This window comes from Gilbertella persicaria (genome assembly GCF_025201335.1).
Source record: "Gilbertella persicaria strain CBS 190.32 chromosome Unknown B0P05scaffold_30, whole genome shotgun sequence".
Lineage (NCBI taxonomy): Eukaryota > Fungi > Mucoromycota > Mucoromycetes > Mucorales > Choanephoraceae > Gilbertella > Gilbertella persicaria.
The window spans coordinates 12,640-34,421 of record NW_026251991.1 but is presented as its reverse complement, the minus strand read 5'-3'; the positions used below and the strand labels follow the sequence as shown (position 1 = coordinate 34,421).

General features: G+C 36.0%; 4 protein-coding genes across 4 annotated transcripts; 2 read left to right on the top strand and 2 right to left on the bottom strand.

Annotated features, from left to right (window-relative positions):
- Positions 1-6,444: 6,444 nt before the first annotated feature.
- On the bottom strand, positions 6,445-6,639 carry B0P05DRAFT_473689 (uncharacterized protein; the record flags this gene model as incomplete). The annotated part of the gene is made up of 1 exon (XM_051574747.1): positions 6,445-6,639. The coding sequence occupies one exon, from the start codon at positions 6,637-6,639 to the stop codon at positions 6,445-6,447; it is 195 nt and encodes a 64-aa protein (XP_051432999.1).
- Positions 6,640-7,698: 1,059 nt separating this feature from the next.
- On the bottom strand, positions 7,699-8,960 carry B0P05DRAFT_549015 (uncharacterized protein). The gene is made up of 2 exons (XM_051579083.1): positions 8,860-8,960; positions 7,699-8,790 (listed from the first exon to the last, which is right to left on the bottom strand). The coding sequence occupies exons 1-2, from the start codon at positions 8,869-8,871 to the stop codon at positions 7,915-7,917; spliced, it is 888 nt and encodes a 295-aa protein (XP_051432998.1). The 5' UTR covers positions 8,872-8,960; the 3' UTR covers positions 7,699-7,914.
- Positions 8,961-18,114: 9,154 nt separating this feature from the next.
- On the top strand, positions 18,115-19,606 carry B0P05DRAFT_573071 (uncharacterized protein; the record flags this gene model as incomplete). The annotated part of the gene is made up of 3 exons (XM_051581482.1): positions 18,115-18,589; positions 18,649-19,417; positions 19,462-19,606. The coding sequence occupies 3 exons, from the start codon at positions 18,115-18,117 to the stop codon at positions 19,604-19,606; spliced, it is 1,389 nt and encodes a 462-aa protein (XP_051432997.1).
- Positions 19,607-20,230: 624 nt separating this feature from the next.
- On the top strand, positions 20,231-21,769 carry B0P05DRAFT_548998 (uncharacterized protein). The gene has a single exon (XM_051579082.1). It carries the CDS (start codon positions 20,441-20,443, stop codon positions 21,293-21,295), a length of 855 nt encoding a protein of 284 aa, XP_051432996.1. The 5' UTR covers positions 20,231-20,440; the 3' UTR covers positions 21,296-21,769.
- The last annotated feature ends 13 nt before the right edge of the window (positions 21,770-21,782 follow it).

Here is a 21,782-nt window from a genome sequence, read left to right as displayed (position 1 = left end):
CCGCGAGCAAATAACCAAACGTTTTTCCCATTTTGGTGAAGTCCTAGATCTGGGATTTCATATGGACGGTGCTGTATTTTTCGGCCAGGGCTACGTCGTTCTTGACCTAAACAATCCTCACAAGTCTGAGCCTGAGCAACTTGGTCGAGTAGTGGATTGGCCCGAATTTGATCGTGAACTTCTGCTTACGTGGGATGAAATGCCCCAATTTTGTCGTTTTTGTCAAAAATCCGACCATTGTCGAGCAGATTGCATGGAACTCATTAATACTCGTCGTTGTTATAACTGCAATGAGCGTGGTCATATCAGCCGTGATTGTCCTCGTCGTAGTCATGGATCAGGCCACCCTCCTAATAAGCGTATTGGGATCACAAAAGACAAGGCTAGTAGATCAGGACCCAACCTGCCCAATGAGCAACTGGCACAAAGTGCGAAGCCTAAGCAAAGTGTCTCTCTTGCTGCATTGACTACCGTTCCTCTTAGTCAAATAGCAACCGAGACTATTCAAACACTTTCAAACGGTACTACAGTAGTCGAGCATGAATTGATGGATCATGAAATGAAAGAGCAAGGAGATAGTGAAGTAGAAATCATTGACTCCGATGGAGAGGATGATGATGAATATCTTCAAAATATTCCAAGCAATAATCCAACCCAAGAGGCTTTGGACTTAGAAAAGTTTATCCAGGAGCGTAAAAAGATCAAATTTAATCATGACGATGAGAGACATAGAGCGGTGCCTAATCATAATACAGGTGGATCAACAGGTACCTCTCCTGACTTTTAATAAGAAAATCTATGCCTAAAGACTCTATGCAAATTGCCACCCTTAATTGTCGTGGCCTTACGAAAACTTCAGATCCTTACAAACAGTCCTTATTCATCCGCTTTCTACGCTCAACTAAATATGACATTCTATGCTTACAAGAAACACGCGCATCTACACTTAATATACAGAAACAGTTCAACCTCAAGTTCCAGACTAAATCTAGTCTTTGGACAGAACACTGTGGCATTGTTTCCTTAAAATCTCACTACAAAATCACAGCACATCCCACCATCAATTCTACCAATGGCCGCTTTCTCTTAGCGTCTATCGCACATGCCTCTGAACCCTCCATTCCTTTTATGTATATCCTCAATATTTATGCTCCTGCTTATCGTAGTAGTCGATCCACATTCTTTCGCACGTTATCTTCCAATCAACCATTAATGTCACATTTACGGTCAACGTCTTTGCCTATTATTATTGCTGGTGATTTCAACTATGACATTTACCGTAAATCCAACATTGATACGTGCTGGAATGATCTACTTCTTACTTCATTCCAAGATTGTTTTCAAAGTGATCCTCTTCCCACATTTGTCAGTACCACTGGTAGTCGCACACACATTGACTATATATTTTGCACTCTACCTCATGCTGACAATGTAATTTCTATGACTCAAAATTTTGTTAACTACAGTTGGACTGACCATGCCTTGCTTTCTATCAACTATCAACTGGTACACACTCCAGCTGGACCTGGTCCTTGGAAAGGTAATCCTAATCTTGCTCGACTATCTGCATATAGAAAAGGTTTGACAACACATATTGAGCAATACATGGATAACATCAACCGTTTGGATCCTGATTGCCCTTCAGTTCAAACTATTTGGGATGAATTGAAAGAACAAGTCAAAGTTTTTACTCGATCCTTCCAGATCGAGCGTAACAACTGGCGATCCAAATCTCTGAAAAAGCTTCAATCCAAACGCAACAAAATTTTACGAGATCATAAAAATACATCTATTTTATCATCTCTTTTGCCAAAGGTTGAAAAAATGATTACTATTTTGCAGGATGAATCTGCCGAAATAGAACATCTCAAAGCAGGCAAATTTTGGCGAGAAAAAGGTGAACGATCTCCTGGTCTTCTCAAAAAACTTGCACAAGATAGGTCTACACAGCGAACAATACCAAAGCTCTTTGATTCCAATTCTAAACGATTGGTTAATAATACAGAAGGGAAAACAAAGGTGATAGTTGCCTTCTATAAGGCGCTATATCGTCCTGAAAAAATCCAATCCTCTGATGTCAATACGCTTTTACAACGTACCAACAGCCAACGACTTACTAAAGAGCAAGCATCTACCCTTGAAAGTCCTATCACTTGGCTGGAGATATCGAAAGCAAGTAGACGTTCACCTCGTCATAGTAGCCCTGGTAGCGATGGTTTGCCATACGAAATTCTAGGTATTCTACTTCGTGTTCCTTGTTTAAGGCAGCTAGTTCTACAAGTATACAATGATGCCTTAGCTCATTCTTTATTCCCAAGATCATGGCTGCTATCACTTATGACTCTTTTGCCTAAGAAAGGTGATCTAACGCGGGCAGAGAACTATCGTCCTATCCAGTTGGTTAATACAGATAACAAGATCTTCACTCGGATAATCAACCACAGGATTATGACAGTAGCTGCTACACTTATCAACAAACATCAGCTAGGCTTTATGCCTGGCAGATATATTGCTGAACATGGATTGCTCACCCAAATGATCATGGAAAATGCAGCAACAAACTATCGCCGACCAGACAAAGATCTTGGCATTCTTTTAGACCAAGAAAAGGCCTATGATCGTGTCAACCTTGACTATCTCAAGCAAGTGTTGTTACACTTAGGTTTTCCAAAGACCCTGGTTGCCAGCACTATTACCTTGTTTAGAGATAATTCCATTTGTATCAACATCAATGGTTGGCTCTCTAAGCAGTTGGTTCCAAAGCGCCGAGGCCTCAAACAAGGTGACCCACTCTCTTGTATTTTATACAATTTTGCCTTAGAGCCACTTCTCCAGTCGATATTGAATGACACTCAATTTTCTGGCTATCGCTTCAAGCATAATGATTTTAGTCAAGCTATCACCTTACCTGCTATCAAATTGCTTAGTTATGCTGATGACACTTTAGTTTTTCTTCATAATATCCGTGACCTTCGCAGAATGCAGTTTCACTTGCAGGCCTACAGTAAAGCATCCAATGCCAAGATTAACTACCATAAAGTGCGAGCAATCTCTCTCTCTGGCCACAATCTAGATGATAAATGGCTGACTACTCTACAAGCCATTGACATTCCCAAGATATGGTGCCGTACAGATGCTGAACCCATTATCTATTTAGGTTTTCCCCTTATCCAATCCTTGGACCAGCGCGCTCACTTTTTTTCGTCCCTCACTCGATCACTGACTCAACTGGCGGATATTCATGCCTCACGCAATCTTTCTGTTGTTGGTAGAGCTACAGTTGCCAGTTCGCTTTTATTGTCTAAATGCTGGTATATTTTGCGGGTAATCCCTACCACTCAAGCAATCCTTAATACCATTCGAACTGTCATTACTTCTTTTGTCAACCGGCAAATCTTTCCTCGCATTAGTTGGCAAACGATGACTGCACCAAAGTGGCATGGTGGCCTTGGCATTCTTGACTTGTTTTCTCAGCAGAAATCACTGTATTACCATTGGCTTCATCCTTTTTTGTGTCCTCAAGCTGAACGTTCTCTGATACAAGACTTTCTAGCAGCACATACCCGTGCTTTGCTTCAGACTGAACATCTGCTCTTGGGTCTGCTCTTTCCTCGTTCTCGCCCAGGCCAACTCAGGCAATTGGCAAGTAACACTGTCACAATGTGCTGCCAGACAATGGATGCTATTCCTAGGAAACAATACTCATACATGCCAAACCCTATCGAATGCCTTCTACTGCCATTACGCTCAATTGTTTTGCCATCTGACACCTTTGATTTGCCTCTCAAGCTACGCACAGTAGCAGTTTCCTATCTATATGAGTACCATCCACAGGGTCACTATTTGGCACCAATACCAGTTTCTTCCTTTCCCCTGGATATCCGTCGTAGTGTCAGAAAATATATTCAAGCAGTGAATCAAAATCATTGTCAACTGGAGCCATTCTTTGGTCAATGCCTTGTTCGTACTTCATTAGACTTATACAATCCTGTGCATATTCCTGCAATCCAGCGGTCTCTTGGTTTCTTTTCTTTTGTGCGTATGTTGAAACTGCCTTTTGACAATGAAAATTTCATTGCCCTCAAGAATGGTGGCTATACTTTCCGTAAGGTCATCACGCAAGCTGACTTGTCTGATATCATTGCCCGGCAAGAAGTTTCTTCTGCTGCTTGGAAGTACTTTTGGTGTATACCTATCACAACATTGCAGAGAAATGTGATGTATCGATTTCTGACTCGCAAGATTCCCACTCGCTTATTTCTATCCAAGATTTTTCCTGCTCGCTTCCCTACTGCTGCCTGCATTTTGTGTGGTGATCAGGAGACTGTGTACCATTTCTTCTTTCGCTGCCCCCAAAAATTTCCGTTCTGGGATGCCTTGATCAGGGAATTTCTATGGCCAGGCACCTCTCTGGATCTAGTCTCTGATGCACTTGCATCCTTCAATTTTTCTCGGATTCGGTCTCAAACCAACTGTCCTCTTTCAGTAGCCATGGTAACCTTGATCGGTCTCTCTGAGATCTGGAAGGCCCATTGGACCCATACCATGCAAAACCAACCATTCCATTATCTCTCTGTTCTCCATAGCACTCGCTATCAAATTATGCATATAGCTGCTGAAAATGACCTTTCATCTTGAGAGGTCTTTTCTCGCAGTAGCTGCCCTTTTTTTTTTTTCTTGATTTCTTTGTTTTTTGAAATTGTAGTACCCTTTTTGTTTCTTTTAATCCTCTTATAATAAATAATTGTCGAGCACCTCTTTTAGTGGGTCCCTCTCAAACCACTAATACGTGCGGCAAATAAAATCATTAAAAAAAAAAAATGTCAAGTGTATTATTACACTTTACTCGTAATTGCACAGGGTATAAAGTGGTGTTAGGATGAATACATGCTTATTAAGCAGTAGCTACTGAAAACGGCCTGTTTTCTACCAATTACAATGCACCACGAACTTTCATTGCAGATTTGAAGGTAATGCTCAAACTAAGTCACCTTTTTCATCTTAGTAAACTCACTTTATTTTCATCAGAAGTACCTAGACGTAATCTTACCTGATTTCGGTTGGACCAGACTTACATTGGGTTAATCCAAAATTTTCTAATCAAGTTATCTTCACGGACCTCCATGATCCTCTATGAGCCAAAAAAATAAATTTCACCCAAGTGCCAAACTAATGTTAAAATTCGATTTCTTGACTCGAGATAGCATGTTCTAAACAAAAAACAGCCTTGTCGGTCATGCAGTTGTCGAGTAATGGCCCATCAAAGATTGGCTTGTTTAAGCTGTGCTTTGAGCATTTTTGCTTTAAATCACGTATAGAACGTGTTATTGATAAGCCTATAAAGATAAATTATGCTATCTATACCGCTAAAAAACATATAACATTAGAAATATAGACATTTTGTAATGTAAATGTTGAGTAAATCAGCATAGGACATATAGATTGGTGGTGGTGCGGAGAGTAAATAAAACAACTCCAGTCACATAAAAAAACAAGCTTTTGCTTAGAACTGCATAAAGACGCTGTTGTTTGGCCTTGATGTTGCAATAAAAGTTATAGATCTGCGTTTTTTGAGCCTATTGATGTAAGAGACACATTAAATTTGCTGCTATAGTTCTGAGCAAATATGCAAAGATGTTTGCAAGACTTCTCACTCGTATCTCATCATCTTCATAGTATACTTGACAAGTAAACATATGCACTAAAAACTACTGTCTCCGGCACTCATTTTAAATATTTAACCTTGGCAATAGCATTATTTTACGTCTTGTAGCACCAAAAAGAAGATTAAAAGTTATCAAATTAAGGATTTTCGTGAGTGGTACCCTTTGGTTTTAAGAGGTTTTTAGCCATTTTTTACATGTCGCTTTTTTTGTCCAAATCAACTTTAAAGGCATCCTGAATGTTAGTAAATATTGTTTATAGGTATCTATAGTGTCTATGCTTGTATAAACAGGTTGTGTTTCAACTTTATATGTCTGGGAAAAATAATGTATCTACTTGCATTCTCTATTATTTGAATAAGGTTTATACCATCAAGTTGCTCATTCAAATACGCTAATTCCCCTATGTCAAATGAAGAGATGTTTGCTCACAAAAAATGTCAAATTGATGACATTTCACTTCTATTTTTGAAAACCTCATACCTAAATCCTTCCAATCGTAGTGCTTTTGCAGGACTTTTTTTGTGCTAAGATTGCACTCAATTTTCATAAACTAGTTTGCCTTAGACTTCTTGCTTTCCAAACCAGAAAACTCATTTTTCAACATCAAAAAGGCACCTTCAATAATAAGATTTGACTTGTTTTTAGAAAAAATCAAAGTCTGCTTAGCTCTTCTTGAAGCTGGCTAAAGGACCTATTCAGACGGTGTACCTTTATCTTAAATGAGGATTCAACAGGGCTAATCTCGTATTCTTTCTACCAGACACGAGCAGTGCTTTCGTTAGCACCAACATTTAATGCTGCAGCTTTGACGGACATAAATACTGGATCTTGTTCTGAAAAAATTCGTTAGATTGCTCTTTGATTGGCTGCTGTCATTATCCATAACATCAGCGTCAGCTTTTTTCGTGCATATATCCAAATTTACCAACTGTTTCAAAGCATAGAGGTCTCGTTGCTCATCGAATATATCCATGGCTCTGGCGCAGCTCTCGCCATAGATACCGCCTTGGTGATCTTTATTTAGGTCCTTTTCTAGCTGTCCCTGCCTCTCCCTCTCGAAAAGCATAAAATTTTAAAATTTCTATGTATGATAATAATGAAGCATTGAAAGAATAGCCTTTTTAGTTTGAAGTCAGCTTCAAGTACACTGAAACCGCAAAGAATTATAGAACAGCAAAGTCAAGAACTTAGTTTCGGATACTAGATATCCCATATTTTAATGACTTCTTAAAGCTTACGTCATCCTAGTTTGGTATAAAACAAGTCAATCAAAGGAGAATTGGATTACTGGTCTTGTTTCTTTTTTTTTCTACTGCACCCAATCCATTCTTGCGTTCGGTGCCTTGAAGCAACATTATGTTATATTCCCCATGACCTCTGAATTCCATTTTCAGTGGACACGTTATGCTGGCCGTTAACATATGTTGCTCACTTTCCATACAGTTATGCCTTGGCTAAGAGTAGTGTATTATATTCCCCATGACCTCTGAATTCCATTTTCAGTGGACACGTTATGCTGGCCGTTAGTATGTTACTGCTTCCTTGGCCCCTGTCTGTTACCTCTAATATCTATTTGTTCTTACTATTGCAATAGTAGTCCTGCCTTGGCTAAGAGTAGTGTATTATATTCCCCATGACCTCTGAATTCCATTTTCAGTGGGCACGTTATGCTGGCCGTTAGTATGCTATTGCTTTCCTTGGCTTCTTTTTACTATTAACTATTTCAATTAAATACACAAAGTCTGCAACAATATTAGTTTTTGCTAAGGGATGTGTTTCCTTTTTTGATGGAAGATTAACCAAACTTCAGGATAGAATTGAAAGCATTTATCTCAATCTAGCACTGCTAATTAAGAATGAAGAAAGAACGTACACCACCAAGAAGATGCGTCAAGTTTTACAAGTGTGTTATAGAAGAAGTTATGAAAGCACAAGACTACTGCTGATTTAGCTGGAAGAAGAGCATCTAACGCACTTTTGGACCAACTTATTAATGTTCTAAAATTTAACAAAAATACATTTTATTCGTCATCGTTGTCTTCTATTTTTTCAATTGTCTCTTTCAACAATTCTTTGATTTGAACAAAGTGCTTGAGCACCTTTGTGGCAGGGCCAACAAACGACTGAATGTTGGTTGGAAAATCAAAATTTCCAACAGAAGAAACACAGGCAATGTTGTTGTTTATCATTTTGATTGCAATTGTTTCCAAATGCAAGCCTGTTTTAACAAAAGTAAGCGTTTTTTTTCTTAAGGGTAGTGGAGATTGTGCTTACTATTGATCACAAAGCCAACAAGTGTGATGCTGCCTTGAACCTTGGGATAATCTTTAACAACCTTGTCCAGCATCATTTTCAACATAACAGGAGCTTCGAACCCCCTTTTTCTTATCACCTTGGTTGCTTCGCTATCCAACGTCAAAGCGAATTCTCCAACAGCATATTCAACATTATTTTTAACATACAAAAGGTCGGGCTTGTCCTTGCTTGCCTTTTTACTGATTCTTGATTTCCCATCTAACTGTCTTTTGCTACTCTCGACCGCTGCTACACAAGAGGAATAGACTTCCCCACTGTGACATGAAACGCCAATACTTCTAAAACATGTCTTCATGAAAGACCAAGTATTGCGTTGTAAGTCCCCTTCGGATTGGGAGGGAGGGTCATTAATGTCCACAAAGAGGAAGCCATCCATGGCATTAGCCATCGACTTGTTCAGCCAATACACATCGTAGCCTTGAGTCGATCCGTCAAACTTCGTGACATCACATGATTTTATTATGTCTATTGCTGTTTTCTTTCCCTTGAATTTCTTGCACTCTTTTTCAAATCCATTATTGACTTTAGACAGAGTGATGGGATTCAAATTCTTGATAAAGTTGATGTCTTCTTCTGTCAACAATGTTTTGTATATCAAATCATCAGCATCGAATACAAAAAAATGAGTAGGATGGTAGTATGAGCATGTGGCGGAATACATCTTCATCACATCTTCAAGATATTTGTTACTAGGCAATTTCAGCTTGTTGCTCATCTTGTCATATTTTTCAGTTATAATTCCCTTTGTTGTTTCAGTGATTAGGGTGGGCTCTTTAGAGGATAATATATTGCTTGTGGTGTTTCCTTCCTACATAATTAATAAAACTACTATAAGTATGTATTATAACGCTTTCTATCGTAATGTTTTTTTTTTTACCATCTTTCTCATATGAGCATTAAATTTATTTATTGTTGATGCCCAATGTCCTTTCCTCTAGCAATTTTGATTTACAAGAATTAGAGAGTTTATCTTCTACTAGCAATTTTTTTTCAAAAAAAAAAAAAAAAGAAAATACTTACGAACTTGATTCCTTTTTCTTGTACCAATCGTCGATACTCCTTCACTACGATTGAAGCCCACTCGCTATTTTGGTAATAGTTTTGTTTTATCAAATCTTCGTTTTCAAGCACAAAGTCAGATAGAGTTGGTGTAGTGGCTGAGTCGATATAAGAAAGTATAGCTAGAAATAATTTTGAGAACATGATAATACGCCTTTTCCATCTCTTGCTTAGCTACCTTCTGTTAATGCGGACATTTTGTTAATAATGAGAAAAAAGCAACAAAGGCGACTGATGGCTGCTTTAAATTAGCAAACAGTGACTATTGTTTGTGAGTGCAGATAAGCAAGAGCAAATATTTTGATTATCCATTTTGAGTATCAGATAATTTGGATGTTTTGGATTTCCAAGAGGTGCCAGGAAAAGTGCTACTTATCTTTGTCGTTATAATGCTCGAATGGATAGAGATCAGTCTATTAAGTGTGATGTATTTGAATACAAAACCAAAATCTCGTTGTCACTGCTCCTCTTGCTACAGTATGCTGACCTTTTTCTTTTACAATATCATATTATTTTTGAGATGCATGCATAATTGACATGTGTACTACTTTGTCAGCTGTTTTAACAATTTAAGGTTTTTTTCACAAGCTAATGAGTTATTACTCTAAATTTTTTTGGCGTTCATATTGTGTATTTCCAAAGAAAAAAGAAAAAGAGCGATATATTTCCTTGCCGAATATTCGACTCTTTAAATACTCTACAGTTCAATTAATCAAAAGTCAAGGGTCAAGTAAACGCCTTGATTGAAGCAAAGAAATATCTTGTATTTTGATTCTAGGTTTTATTGTATTAAAAAAAGGAAACAACTGTGTAACATCTGTTACTCCATCAGTTGTCTGGAACAACTGATCTACATAGTTGCTGTATACAGATACTGTCTTGGAAAAGTACTTTCTAGTCTTTGTATTTGTTTATCTCTTATGTAATGGTGGTTCTCTGATAACTTCTTCTAATTGCTCACCAAGAAATATATCTGTTTTCTCATAATGACGATTGCGTAACAGTCATCAAAATAAACAAATACAAAGACTAGAAAGTACTTTTCCAAGACAGTATCTGTATACAGCAACTATGTAGATCAGTTGTTCCAGACAACTGATGGAGTAACAGATGTTACACAGTTGTTTCCTTTTTTTAATACAATAAAACCTAGAATCAAAATACAAGATATTTCTTTGCTTCAATCAAGGCGTTTACTTGACCCTTGACTTTTGATTAATTGAACTACACCGGTTTAATGCACTGGTTTAATCTGCGCTCAAGAAAAAGAAAAGAAACTTGATGCTTGAAACACCAAGCCTTCCTTTCGCATGGCATTTATCATTTGTCATATCCAAGACTGCTATTTTTGGCTTCAAAAATACCATATATTAAAGAAGCCTTCCTAGTAAATATCTTCCTCATCAAATGGCGTATAAATGGATACCTACTTACTAAGCAGTAGCTACTGAAAACGGCCTGTTTTCTACCAATTACAGTGTACCACGAACTTTCATTGCAGACTTGAAGGTAATGCTCAAATTAATTTGCCTTTTTCATCTTAATAAACTCGCTTTATTTTCATCAGAAGTACCAAGAGATGACCTTTCCTCATTTCGGATGGATCAGATTTACATTGGGGGTTTTTTTGTATAGTGTTTTATTATGCAAAAATATGTGTTTTATCTACATATCGCGGAGGGGTGTAGCGTGGATAAGCTGAAAATTAAGAAGGCAGAGAGAGAGAAAATATTCAGATGAATTAAAATCGTCTAAGAGTAGAGTATGTTTCCTAAGAGAGGTGAATATCTGACTGATGATGTCAGATATGATGTCTGTGGCCTATTGTTTCCATTACTCTGCAGAAGAGAAACTCTTCTGTATTGTTTCTTCCAGCTGAGTTAATTGACGATAAAGGTCAGTCAAATTGTTACATTCGATTTCACTTAATGACCCTTCGGCGGCTCTTTTTTGCAATTGATGTATTTGTTGCATCAAAGACATTTTGAGATCCATTTGGACAGATAATAAATCAGCCAAGGCTGTCATTGCATCTTCCTTCACCGCATCTAACTCCATAGCGGATATACCACTCTCAGCTTCGAGTTCCTCTCTGGCATTGTCATTATAACTATCATAGAATTCACTTGTGTTGTATACACAACACTATTTATCCCTTCTTACACTAGTTATGTCCTAAAAGACTAAGTATTAATGCCATGTATAAATATATCTTTCAATCACAGTTTTATCCGCAGCTTCGATGGATGTCTTCTATCTTAGTTTAAACATGTTAAAGATTAGTCCATCACATAGCCACAAATTGACATCTGCACCAGTACCAATGGTAGACGAGGTTTGTGACCTGATCATGTACCCAGTTCTTGTGTACCTTAGTCTATTCAACCGATTAGCTAGTGTATACACACTCAGTCCCAAATCAAGGATAATCAATTATCATAAAAACAGTATAAATACAATACAAAATATAACCTTTAATAAAGAAGAACTTCTTTTTGGCCGTTTTGGTTCTAATCGACTTATTGATTTAACCATTTTATTAGTGATTATATCACATGTAGGGAGTGTCATAGTGATCCAGTATCATTCCTTCAGCCTCAGACCAAGAGAGACATTTGTTCTTCAATTTTTCTTCGAACTAAGACTTCTCCTTGTTGAGACACATTGGCAAGAGACGTTCCCAGTGATCATCCATGTTGAGAGAATGTGCTTCAAGGATGGTCTTGAATTGAGTGCAAAAATCGTACACCGAGTCTGTTTTTAATTGAAGACAAAGCAGTCCAGAAGGAACCAAAGTGCTCTTGTTTTCCATCTTGACCGGGTTTTCCATAGCATAGAAAATCTTGCAGGCTTCTTCAGCTTCTTTGAAAAGAGTTTCAGCTTCCTTGTATGAGAGATAAGCAATACGAGTGTTTTCAGTACCAGGATGAATTTTTGACACGACAAATAGTGGCCATAGGCAACCTTAAAACCAGAACGCAAACGATCCAGATTTTCCTTAGCAGTATCCAAGAGATGAATAAAGGTAGATTCTTCATTCAAATTAAGAGCAGCATCAGAGATAGTGTTTTCTGGAACTTTTTCAATGGCATTATCAAGAGAAGAATCCGTAGAGGAGAGAGAGGAAGAAGCAGGAGTGTTAGAATTAAAGTTGGACATAGTAGCAACAGAATTCACTGTAAAAAATGTGGTGTTTCGGTTGTGAAATGAAATATAATAGAAGATAGAAAGAAAACAAAGAAATACAATGAGACTGTTCAGTACTTCTTTATTACAAAATAAATTGATTCTTTTTTAAAATATATCTTTTCCAGGTTGTCTTTTATACTACCTGATTTATTGACTAATTATGATTACTGATTATTGATTACTTAACACCTTGACAGCTTGTGCCTGGGAGTTGACTATGTAGATTCTCCTTTAATTCTCCTGGTTATCTAAAAGGTACAATTATGGTTTCCTTTTTGTAAATATCCATATTCTCCCATTTACCGTTATTTACTGTCATTATACAATGCTTCCTTTATATTTATGATATATAGTGCTATAAGTGATTATTCATTTATATGATGAAAGACTGTTTATTATATTATTTATTGAAAAGCGCTCAGATCATCACAAGTATTTCACTTGACCACTTTATAACAATAAACAGGGCTCTTATTGTGTGTCGCCCAAAGAAACCAATCATACATTGAATTAAAGATAAATGATCTATTGATATAAAGAAAGAAAAGAGAAACACTTTAAGGCTAATAGCAACTGTATTTTCAAAATCTATACATTTATGCTTCTTTTGGGGCGACCAGAGTGTTCTCTCATTTAATTTAGTCCATGCGATACAAAAGATTTAGTATTAAAGATTTAGTGGTTTTATTCTCGCCTATTTTTTTTCTTAGATCTACATAAGGCAAAGCAGTTTGCAGAGTATCTACCGCTAAAGAAAGGTACGTAATGCACCAAGTTAAACATGGTACTACTTGATCCATCTGAGACAGGGATTTCTAATTTATGCATCAAGTTACATGTAAGACAAAACAACATTTATAGAAGCGTATTGCTAAATCATATTACAAAAATAAATGGGTAGGGTTCTGTTCCATTACATCGTATGGTCCTTATCGTCCGCTCAAATTTTACATAAAAATACAGATACATAGTACATATATGGATGGCTTAAATGGTTTATTTTATTTATTGAAATAAATGCATACATTAATGGTTATAGAATGCATTATCATATAGACGTTACTAAAGGATTACATATTATAAAGAACAATAAAGATTGACTATGAGCATCATTATAATAAACATCCTGAGAAGGCACAACCACAAACCAAAAATAGAATCAACCCAGATAACACTATTGTTAACCTTATCCCGGAGGCAAGCGGTTGCCATAATTACTGAGTAGCAATGTCTGTTTTGATCCCAAGCACTTGTGATGAATCAACAATAGATAAAACCATACAAAAATAGTGTACTAGACATGGTGCCAGGACTTATTGTTTGCATACCTCAAAGACAAGCCTTTATAGATAGCACCACCTAAAGTAAATAGCTTTAAAGTCTAAAAGAAAGAAAGGTCAATATAATTGTCATAGAAAGTATATAGCTTACTTGCCTCATCACTTTTATACAGTATCCCTAGCAGTCCAAGTCATCTACCAGTAGCAAAGTGAGATGAGTGCACCTGACTGTATACATGGTCTTTACCTTTCACAGAAAAAAAAGCAGTATAACTCAAGGGTCATTTGGCTTTGTACGCAAGTATTTAAGGAAAAAGCACTATAAAAAAATTTAGTAGACTGTAGTGGGTGATTGAAGTACCTTTGAGTATGAGTCATCAGTAATGGGATGCGTCGTGAATTTGGTGAGTAAAAAAAAAAAAAAAAAAAAGGAAGGGAGGTAAAGAGATCGAAACGCGAAAGAAAAGAAGTGAAAAGAAAGCGAAAGCTTTGTAAAGACTGTCGGTCAATGACTCTGTTGAAATAAACAAAAAAAGACACTTTATGCTTATTTTTATTGCATTATGGCTTTTAATCTTCAATGGTGAGCCTTCTCTTCCCAGCTACTTTTCTTTAGAATACAAGTACCTTCTCAAAACAGTTAAAAAAAAGTACATGCGCGATATTACAACTTGATTTACTTTTTGCCTATTTGATGACTATCAGATGCATATAATAAAGAGTTTTATCTATTTTACTTGGCTCATTTGTTTTTCCTCTCGAGACGTCGTTCGTCCTTTGTGAACTAACAGACTAAAAAAAAAGCATTATACAACCCATTTTTAAAAATACATACCTAATTTTACGTCCTTCTAGAATCCACTTTATTGCACAAACAAATAGTTAAATACCTTACATAAGCATATTTCTTTAAGAAATAAATGCATCTGCTTTACTTTTTTTGCCTATTGCTTTCATCTAAACATCAGTTATCACAAAGACCACGTTACAATTCCTCCCAGATATGTATCACGGATCCACTATTCTATTTTTGAGTAAAAGATGACACAACTTGGTGTCTGAACGCCAAGTAATGCAAAGAACTACTTGGTCCTTTGTATCAATATTAGAGCAATACACCAAGTGTGCATCAGAATTGAAATCTACTTGGCGCCTTATGCACCAAAAGTTTAGCGATAGTGGAGTGAAAAAAAGAAATTTTTTTTCTATTGGTTATACTGCAGTGTATGGCCCATTCTCTTTTAGAACGTCAAATTACTTTTTGTTCATGCGCATTAATTTTAATCTTTTGAGGGTTATGCCATTTAGCTTATCAAATGTCAGCTAGTAAACACATTTTTGTTTAGACCCAATATAAGCAGATCTATTAGAGGCGATGTGAGAGATACTCTTACTCCCCAAGATTAAATCAAGCTGTGAATACTTATCTACAACGGCTTTCTGAATATGTATAGCAGTTTTTGCTTTTGATTTTATTTTTGCTAAGAAATGGGTTCTTTTGATCAAATAGTCGTCAGCAGACTCAAATTCTCTCCATATTTTCAAATTACTTCTGACAGCTTTAATTTTGTAGTAATTCTGCAGGATTCGCGTATACCAATTACAAGCAAATTGTTTGTAAATGCAAAGTTGTCTGCAAATGCCGTAAAGTTCAAGCTTTCTTTATTCTCAAAACAACATCGCATATCTTTAACATGACTGCTGTCGATTGTAATTTTTTTGCAATTTCTAAGAAAACGATGACGAGACAATCCATTATCTGTGATAATTACAAAGCGATTTTTGCTCTCTCTTAGGTAAGAAATGGTTTTGCTGCTCAATAATGACTTTGTTTACTGCCTCCAAGAAGTAATGTACGTAAATCATTTCTTATATGATTAGCATTGCTATAGATTGCGCCTTTTTATTAGATACTTTGTGTTGGCCTGTTTGGTTTTGGTTTAGAGAACACTTTTTGAATAATACGATAAGAAACATCTTTCGTTTTTTAAAAGACTACACGAGCATGAGGCTGTCAGGCGTTACTTGATGGTTCTTCACTATGCAATTCACTAACCCCGTCTAGATAGCATCATGTCATTTAAAATACCATACACAACTGCAAAGGCATCAAATTATACCCATCCTTTGAGACTACCACAGCTTTTTCAAGAATTTGTGGTTTGGAGAAACCATTGTTAAATAAATTTATAGAGACAAATCCACTAATCAGGTTCTTGTAGGAAAATAAAGCATGTAGACTCTACGGTTGTTTGATTTATGCTGAGTGTAGCTGTATCGATCTTGGAATAATATGATGTTATGAGGTATCCAATGGTTTCAACATTCAGAATCATCCTCCTGTTTTGTAATGAATATGAAATTTGGCAAGTATATATTTCAAAATTGAGGGTTATTTCCCACAAGCAATTCTATTTTTCAAAAGGGGAAAATAAGCGATGGTCTCTCTAGTGACTTAAGCTGCTTATTTTGACAGGTCAGGAATGAAATAGCTTAAATATTTGAAGGAGAAGGAATATAGTGCAATAGAAATAAAAGGGGAAATATTTAAAGTATGCAAAACTTAACAGATTTGACATATACTATCTATATACAGCCATATCTAAAGTAAGATAAATTAAGGCTTTATCTATCCAATGATGGACAAACTTGGTGCAACTCTAAATAAACAACAATAAGTATTCTGAGGCTTTGAGCTTTTGTTAAACAAAATCTCTAGAAATTCCTTGCATAAAATAGGCGGCAAACTGTCTACTATTTTTTTTTAAAAAAAGCTCATAATACGAATCATCGTAACAAACGACCCATATCATGATTGTACAACAACAACAATAATAAGCAAGAGAAAAATGATTCTTATGCGTAAATCAACTTTATTCTTTTTTGCTAAGCTCAAACACTTTCTTTATTTGGAAAATTGTTGTATTTTGTTTATTTTTCAAAATGGGTTTAATTGAACTTTATCAGCGAGCTGCATATTAGACTTTAAAGAGAAAGTGAATTATTTTCGATAGTAAGTAGCTGATAAAAGTAACGCAAATAGAATCATATTATTTGTATTCAATTCGATAAACGGGCTTTTTGAAACATAAGGCTTGATTTGTTGCAAATGCCTTGAATACACACGGCACATAATTAGTCTAGCTAGCCCTCTTAAGGTTCATTTGGTGTAACCATTTTATTGGATAAAGAAGCCGTTTTTTTTTCTGTCTCTCCTTGCCTTCATCTACCTGGACTCTTATTATTATTGTTATTATTATTATTATTGTATTACAAACAGCACAAAACAATAAAGCATCAAAGAAAGAAGTAAAAATAGTTTTATGTTGATTTCATCACAACACGACATGGAATATGTCAAATAAAATAAGGGTTCATTTCCTATAGACTCAAAAAGAAATCTAGAATAAAACGCATGAATATTTGAAATGAGCACATTGGCCATTTGCCATCTTTTTTTTTTTTTTACCCAGCCTAATCATTGTGTTACCCATAAGCAAAAAAGTGCATTAAATTTACGGAGGAAAAGAAAACAAGTGTTTATTTGTATCACTCTGTATCTTAGTGTCTTTTTTCTTTTTTGTGAAAGAAGAAGAGGAAGGTTTGGCTTAAGCTTATTTGTAAATACCAAAAGGCTATTTATGTCATTACAAAAAAGAAGTCTCCATCTTTGAAATGTGCCAATTTATCTATTCGTTTCTTTTTTATATAGATGAGCGGAGATTGCGTGGTAATATAGAAAGGCATGGAAATTGTTTTCTTTTCATATTAAAGATAACAAGATATTTGCTCAAATCACTTGTTTTTACTTTTGCTTGTTGAAATAAATGCATATGTAGATACATCAAGAGAAAGCTTACCCTACATAACACATACATGTAATTTATATAAAAGTATAAATATATAATACTAATGTGACGTCATATTGGCGTGTTTTTTATGTGGATCTATTTGAATTCAAAACATAAAGCAAGCAATAAAAAAAAACTAAATAAGAAAGAGAGAGAGAAAGACAGAGAGATAGAGAGAAGGTAGTAAGTGAAAAGAGAATACAGATCGGATAACAACATGAGGCATTACCGAAACTTTAATCGGCCACAGAAAAAGAAAGATCGCTCTTTATTTTTATTTTATTTTTATATACACAGGACAGTCAAAAAAAGTTATTCGCACACCAACAAACACCTTTTCTTTTTTTTTTCCCTCTTTTTCTTCTCTTTTCTCTTTCTCTCTCTCTCTTTCTCTCTCTCTCTTTCTCTCTCTCTTCCTCTTTCTTTCTCACTCTCTTCTCTCTTTTTTTTTCTTTTCTTATTTATCTCTGCCTTTTTTTTATATTTGTTTCTTCAAAAAAAAAGTCACTACTTTCTCATCACGTCTCTGAGATCTTGCAAGAAAAAAAACATCATACCACATAACAAAAAGATGAAATCAAAGTGAGTAAAATCTAACAAACAAACAATGATGACTATGCCCAAGGATTGTTGTTGTATGTATACATGCACGCACTTTCTTGCCATAGTTACCATAGAAATGATTCGTTATTCGCATTGTCCAACGATACACAATTTTGACATTCTTTTTTTTTATTATTATTATTTAGCACTATGAAGAATCACATCAAGAAGGTGTCAAAAAACAACAATGCAAAACAAAGCAAATCGGAAACTGTTATTATCAAACTAACAAAACGATCCACAAGTGAAGAACCACAGAGTGATACTCATGACAACATTCGTTCTATGGCCAAGATGCTCAAGGAACGCTTATCAAAGGCAAGTAAACGCCTTGTTGATACACCAAAAGAAGAACAAAAGACGCTGTCCAGTTCTGATTGGCCAGCAAAGAAACCAAGCTCATTGCGCAACCTTCAACTGCTCAAGCAATACCTGACTTTTGTCTCTGGAGAGACATCTGATATTAGCCTTCAAGATCAGTCTATTCAGCTTACACTCTCTAGTCAAACAAAGCCAATTGAACCAACAGAGAATGAACAGTCAGCTCGTTTAGGTGCAACATTGATTGAATCTCTTGTTCATGATCCCGCTGCTTTCGAACTTCATCCTGGCAGGCAACAAGATGGTAAAAAAATATATATATATTGTGTATATGGGCTAACTGACTTTGAATTGATGATACAGAGAGTCGTCATACTAGTCGTCTTGACCGTCGTCGTCCTGGTAGACCACCCAAAACAAGACTACTGTTGCTAGATGACGACAGAGCTGAACATCAACGTATGCGTGTCAAGCGCAAGTCTATTCTCCAACATCGCCCTCAATTAAAAAAGAAGAAGGAGTTCATTCGATGCATCTGTGACACGCCTTCTGAAGAATTCGGTCCAATGGTACAATGTGATGATTGTTCTCGTTGGTTACACTTGGAGTGCCTCGAACTCAACGACGATGCCCTTGATGAAACCTTCCGTTGCCCCTCATGCTTTTTGTCACTTGGTTCTTCATCCAATGAAAAGAATGCTAAGTTGCTCAGTTCTATCACTTGGCGTTATGCTGCTCAATGGAAGAGTCAACGCTTGGCTGCTGCTCAGAATGATAATGCTACTGACGATGAAGAGGAAGACGAACCCATGGAGAAATTATCGCCTACAACTCCTCCTCCTCTTCATATTGAAGATGATGATGGCTATTCTACTGACTTACCTGGACCAGAGACACCCATCGATTGGCCTGATGTTGCCTCTGAATCAAGATTTAGTACTAGTCAAGATAGTGAAGTCACTACACCTAGTGAACAATTGGAACCTTTCTTTAAGGAAGATGATGCTGAGATGGAGTTGGATCCTGGTAGCTTAGAAATTTTGTCTCGTTTGGCTTATCTTCAATCCCTTGATTCTGTTAAAAAAGAATTGTTTGCACCTAATGCTGCTGATGTCTTTCTTTGTGAAAACTTGTAAGTAATTATTTATATCCTGCCCAAGACTAATATCAATTTAGTGCTAACAGCGCTGATGAATATATGCACCTTTTGACGCATCAAGTTCCTCGTTTTGCACCTAATACACCACCATCTTCTATTTGCTCTCAAGACCTTTCAGAATTCTCTTTTGATTCTGGTCCCTTTTGGGAATCCCTTCTATAAAATCCCTTCTCCTTTTGTATATACACTAAAAAGCTGTAAAAAAAAACTTGCCCAAAAAAAAAAAAGAAAAATCCCCTAAAAATCCATCTCTCATACACACCCACCCACCCACACACACACACATATACATTCTCTAGTATACACACACCTTCTTTTTTTTACCTTGTATCATATTCTTTTTTTAATATTATTATTATTTTTTATTACTATTACGAATTGCATATATAATCTCTATACACACACACAAAAAACAAACAAAAAAAAACAAGCTTCATTTTCCCCTTAAAACATAAACCCTTGTAATTCACAAAAAAAAAGAAGAAACACATCCTCATTCTCACTATATATACAACTCATATACATATACTTATGTATATGTAAACTCCCTCTCCCCTCTCCCTCTTCTTTATATATCTTCTATAGTAATAGCAATCATAATAATAAAACAAGTCTTTTTTCCATGTAGATTAAAGAATGCTGCTAATTAAAAACTTTAAAAGAAATAAGCAATTATTGTTGTATCGTATTTGTTTGCTTAGAAGCGCTTCCATTCTCACTTTATCTATAAAATCGATCAATTTCATCCAGAACAGCTTTTTGACAATTTCATTAATGACTGTCACACATAAAGCTTGATGCGATCAGTGACAATGCTAAACAGACCTTTAAGGAGATTAGTTTGATTTGTTTGTTTGTTATGATAGAGAAATGAAACAACTAATATAAAATCATGATTTCTCTCTTGATTTTCTCTTTCTTTCTCTTTGTAAAGATTACTCTTTTCTTTTATATATAACACATTGACTATTGCTTCCTTCATTCACTTGCTACACTATGGCTCGTGACACTGGACAACCTACCAGTGTTCCTCACAAAGGTTGCAATTCGTCCAGTTGTTGCTCTCCAGCAAAGTTATGGCGAACACTACAGACGCTCATCAAAAACGACGATAAAAAAGAACTCGTCCAGTTCTTCAAGGATGACCGACTTGTTCATATTGTACGTGTTGCCTTGACTTCAAGACTGACGAACGATGCTGCACTCTATCCTCCTTCTCAGCAACACAAAGTGGTTCGATTGACTTCAAGGGAATCCATGCTGTGCCTTGGTAAATCATTTACGGATCTCAATGCACTCCAACTGGCCCTTTTAGTGAGTTCGGAATCCATGGTCTTGACACTTTTGCACCAATTAAAGGCACATGCCACACGCGCTGAACTCAAGCAGTTTGTGAATCATATTTGGGGTCAGGGCAATTCGTCCCTTCATTTGGCTTGTTTCTTGAAACGTAAGGCGGTGATCAAGGTCCTTTTGGATCTAGGCTGTTCGACTGATATTCTGAATACAAAAAAAAAAAGTGCTTCGGATTGCTGTCTAGGTGATGCTTCTGTCTTGGCTAGTTTAGAACCACCCAAGCAAATAAAGCAGATCAAAACTGAACCTGTTCAACCCAAAAAGACGACGGAGAAACCTGAAGAAGTTTTGCCTGCTGCTATTGTTGTCTCTCAAGTTCCATTGCAAAAGGGACCTATTGCCAATCCAGAAGAATTTCTAGTAGCTTCTCATTGTTTGTTATTATTTTGTTTGAAACACCAACTGATAATCAGCAACCAGAATACTATTGTGCAACCCAACCATTGCATCTCCTTGAATCAACTAAAGAAACCACCCGATATACTATCTTGTTAACACTCTTCGTTTTATTTTGCACTATCAAAAACAAGGCTTTCCTTTCCTTTCTTACCCCTTCCCTTTCCCTTGTGATTTCTTTTTTTTTCTTTCTTAAAAGAATCATATGTTTTTTATTTATATACATACATATACATATATTTGAAAATAGCTCTGTTATTATATAATTACTTCTGTGTGTGATAATATCCCCTTCTCCCCCTTTATATATATACATATATATATATATTATGCTCTATTCATATATACTTATGAACTGGAACTTTTGTAGACAAATCTTTACATATATACTTTCTTTAACTCTCTTTCTTAAAACAAAATCTCAATGAATACTGGAACTGTAGATAACTTATGAAAACATACATATATATTTCTCTCTCTCTCTCTCTCTCTCTCTCATATATAAAAATCGCTTTTTTTTGTTTTTTATCAAAAAAAAATCACAATAAACAAAAATCACAATTCTTATCCCTTTAATGCTTATGTG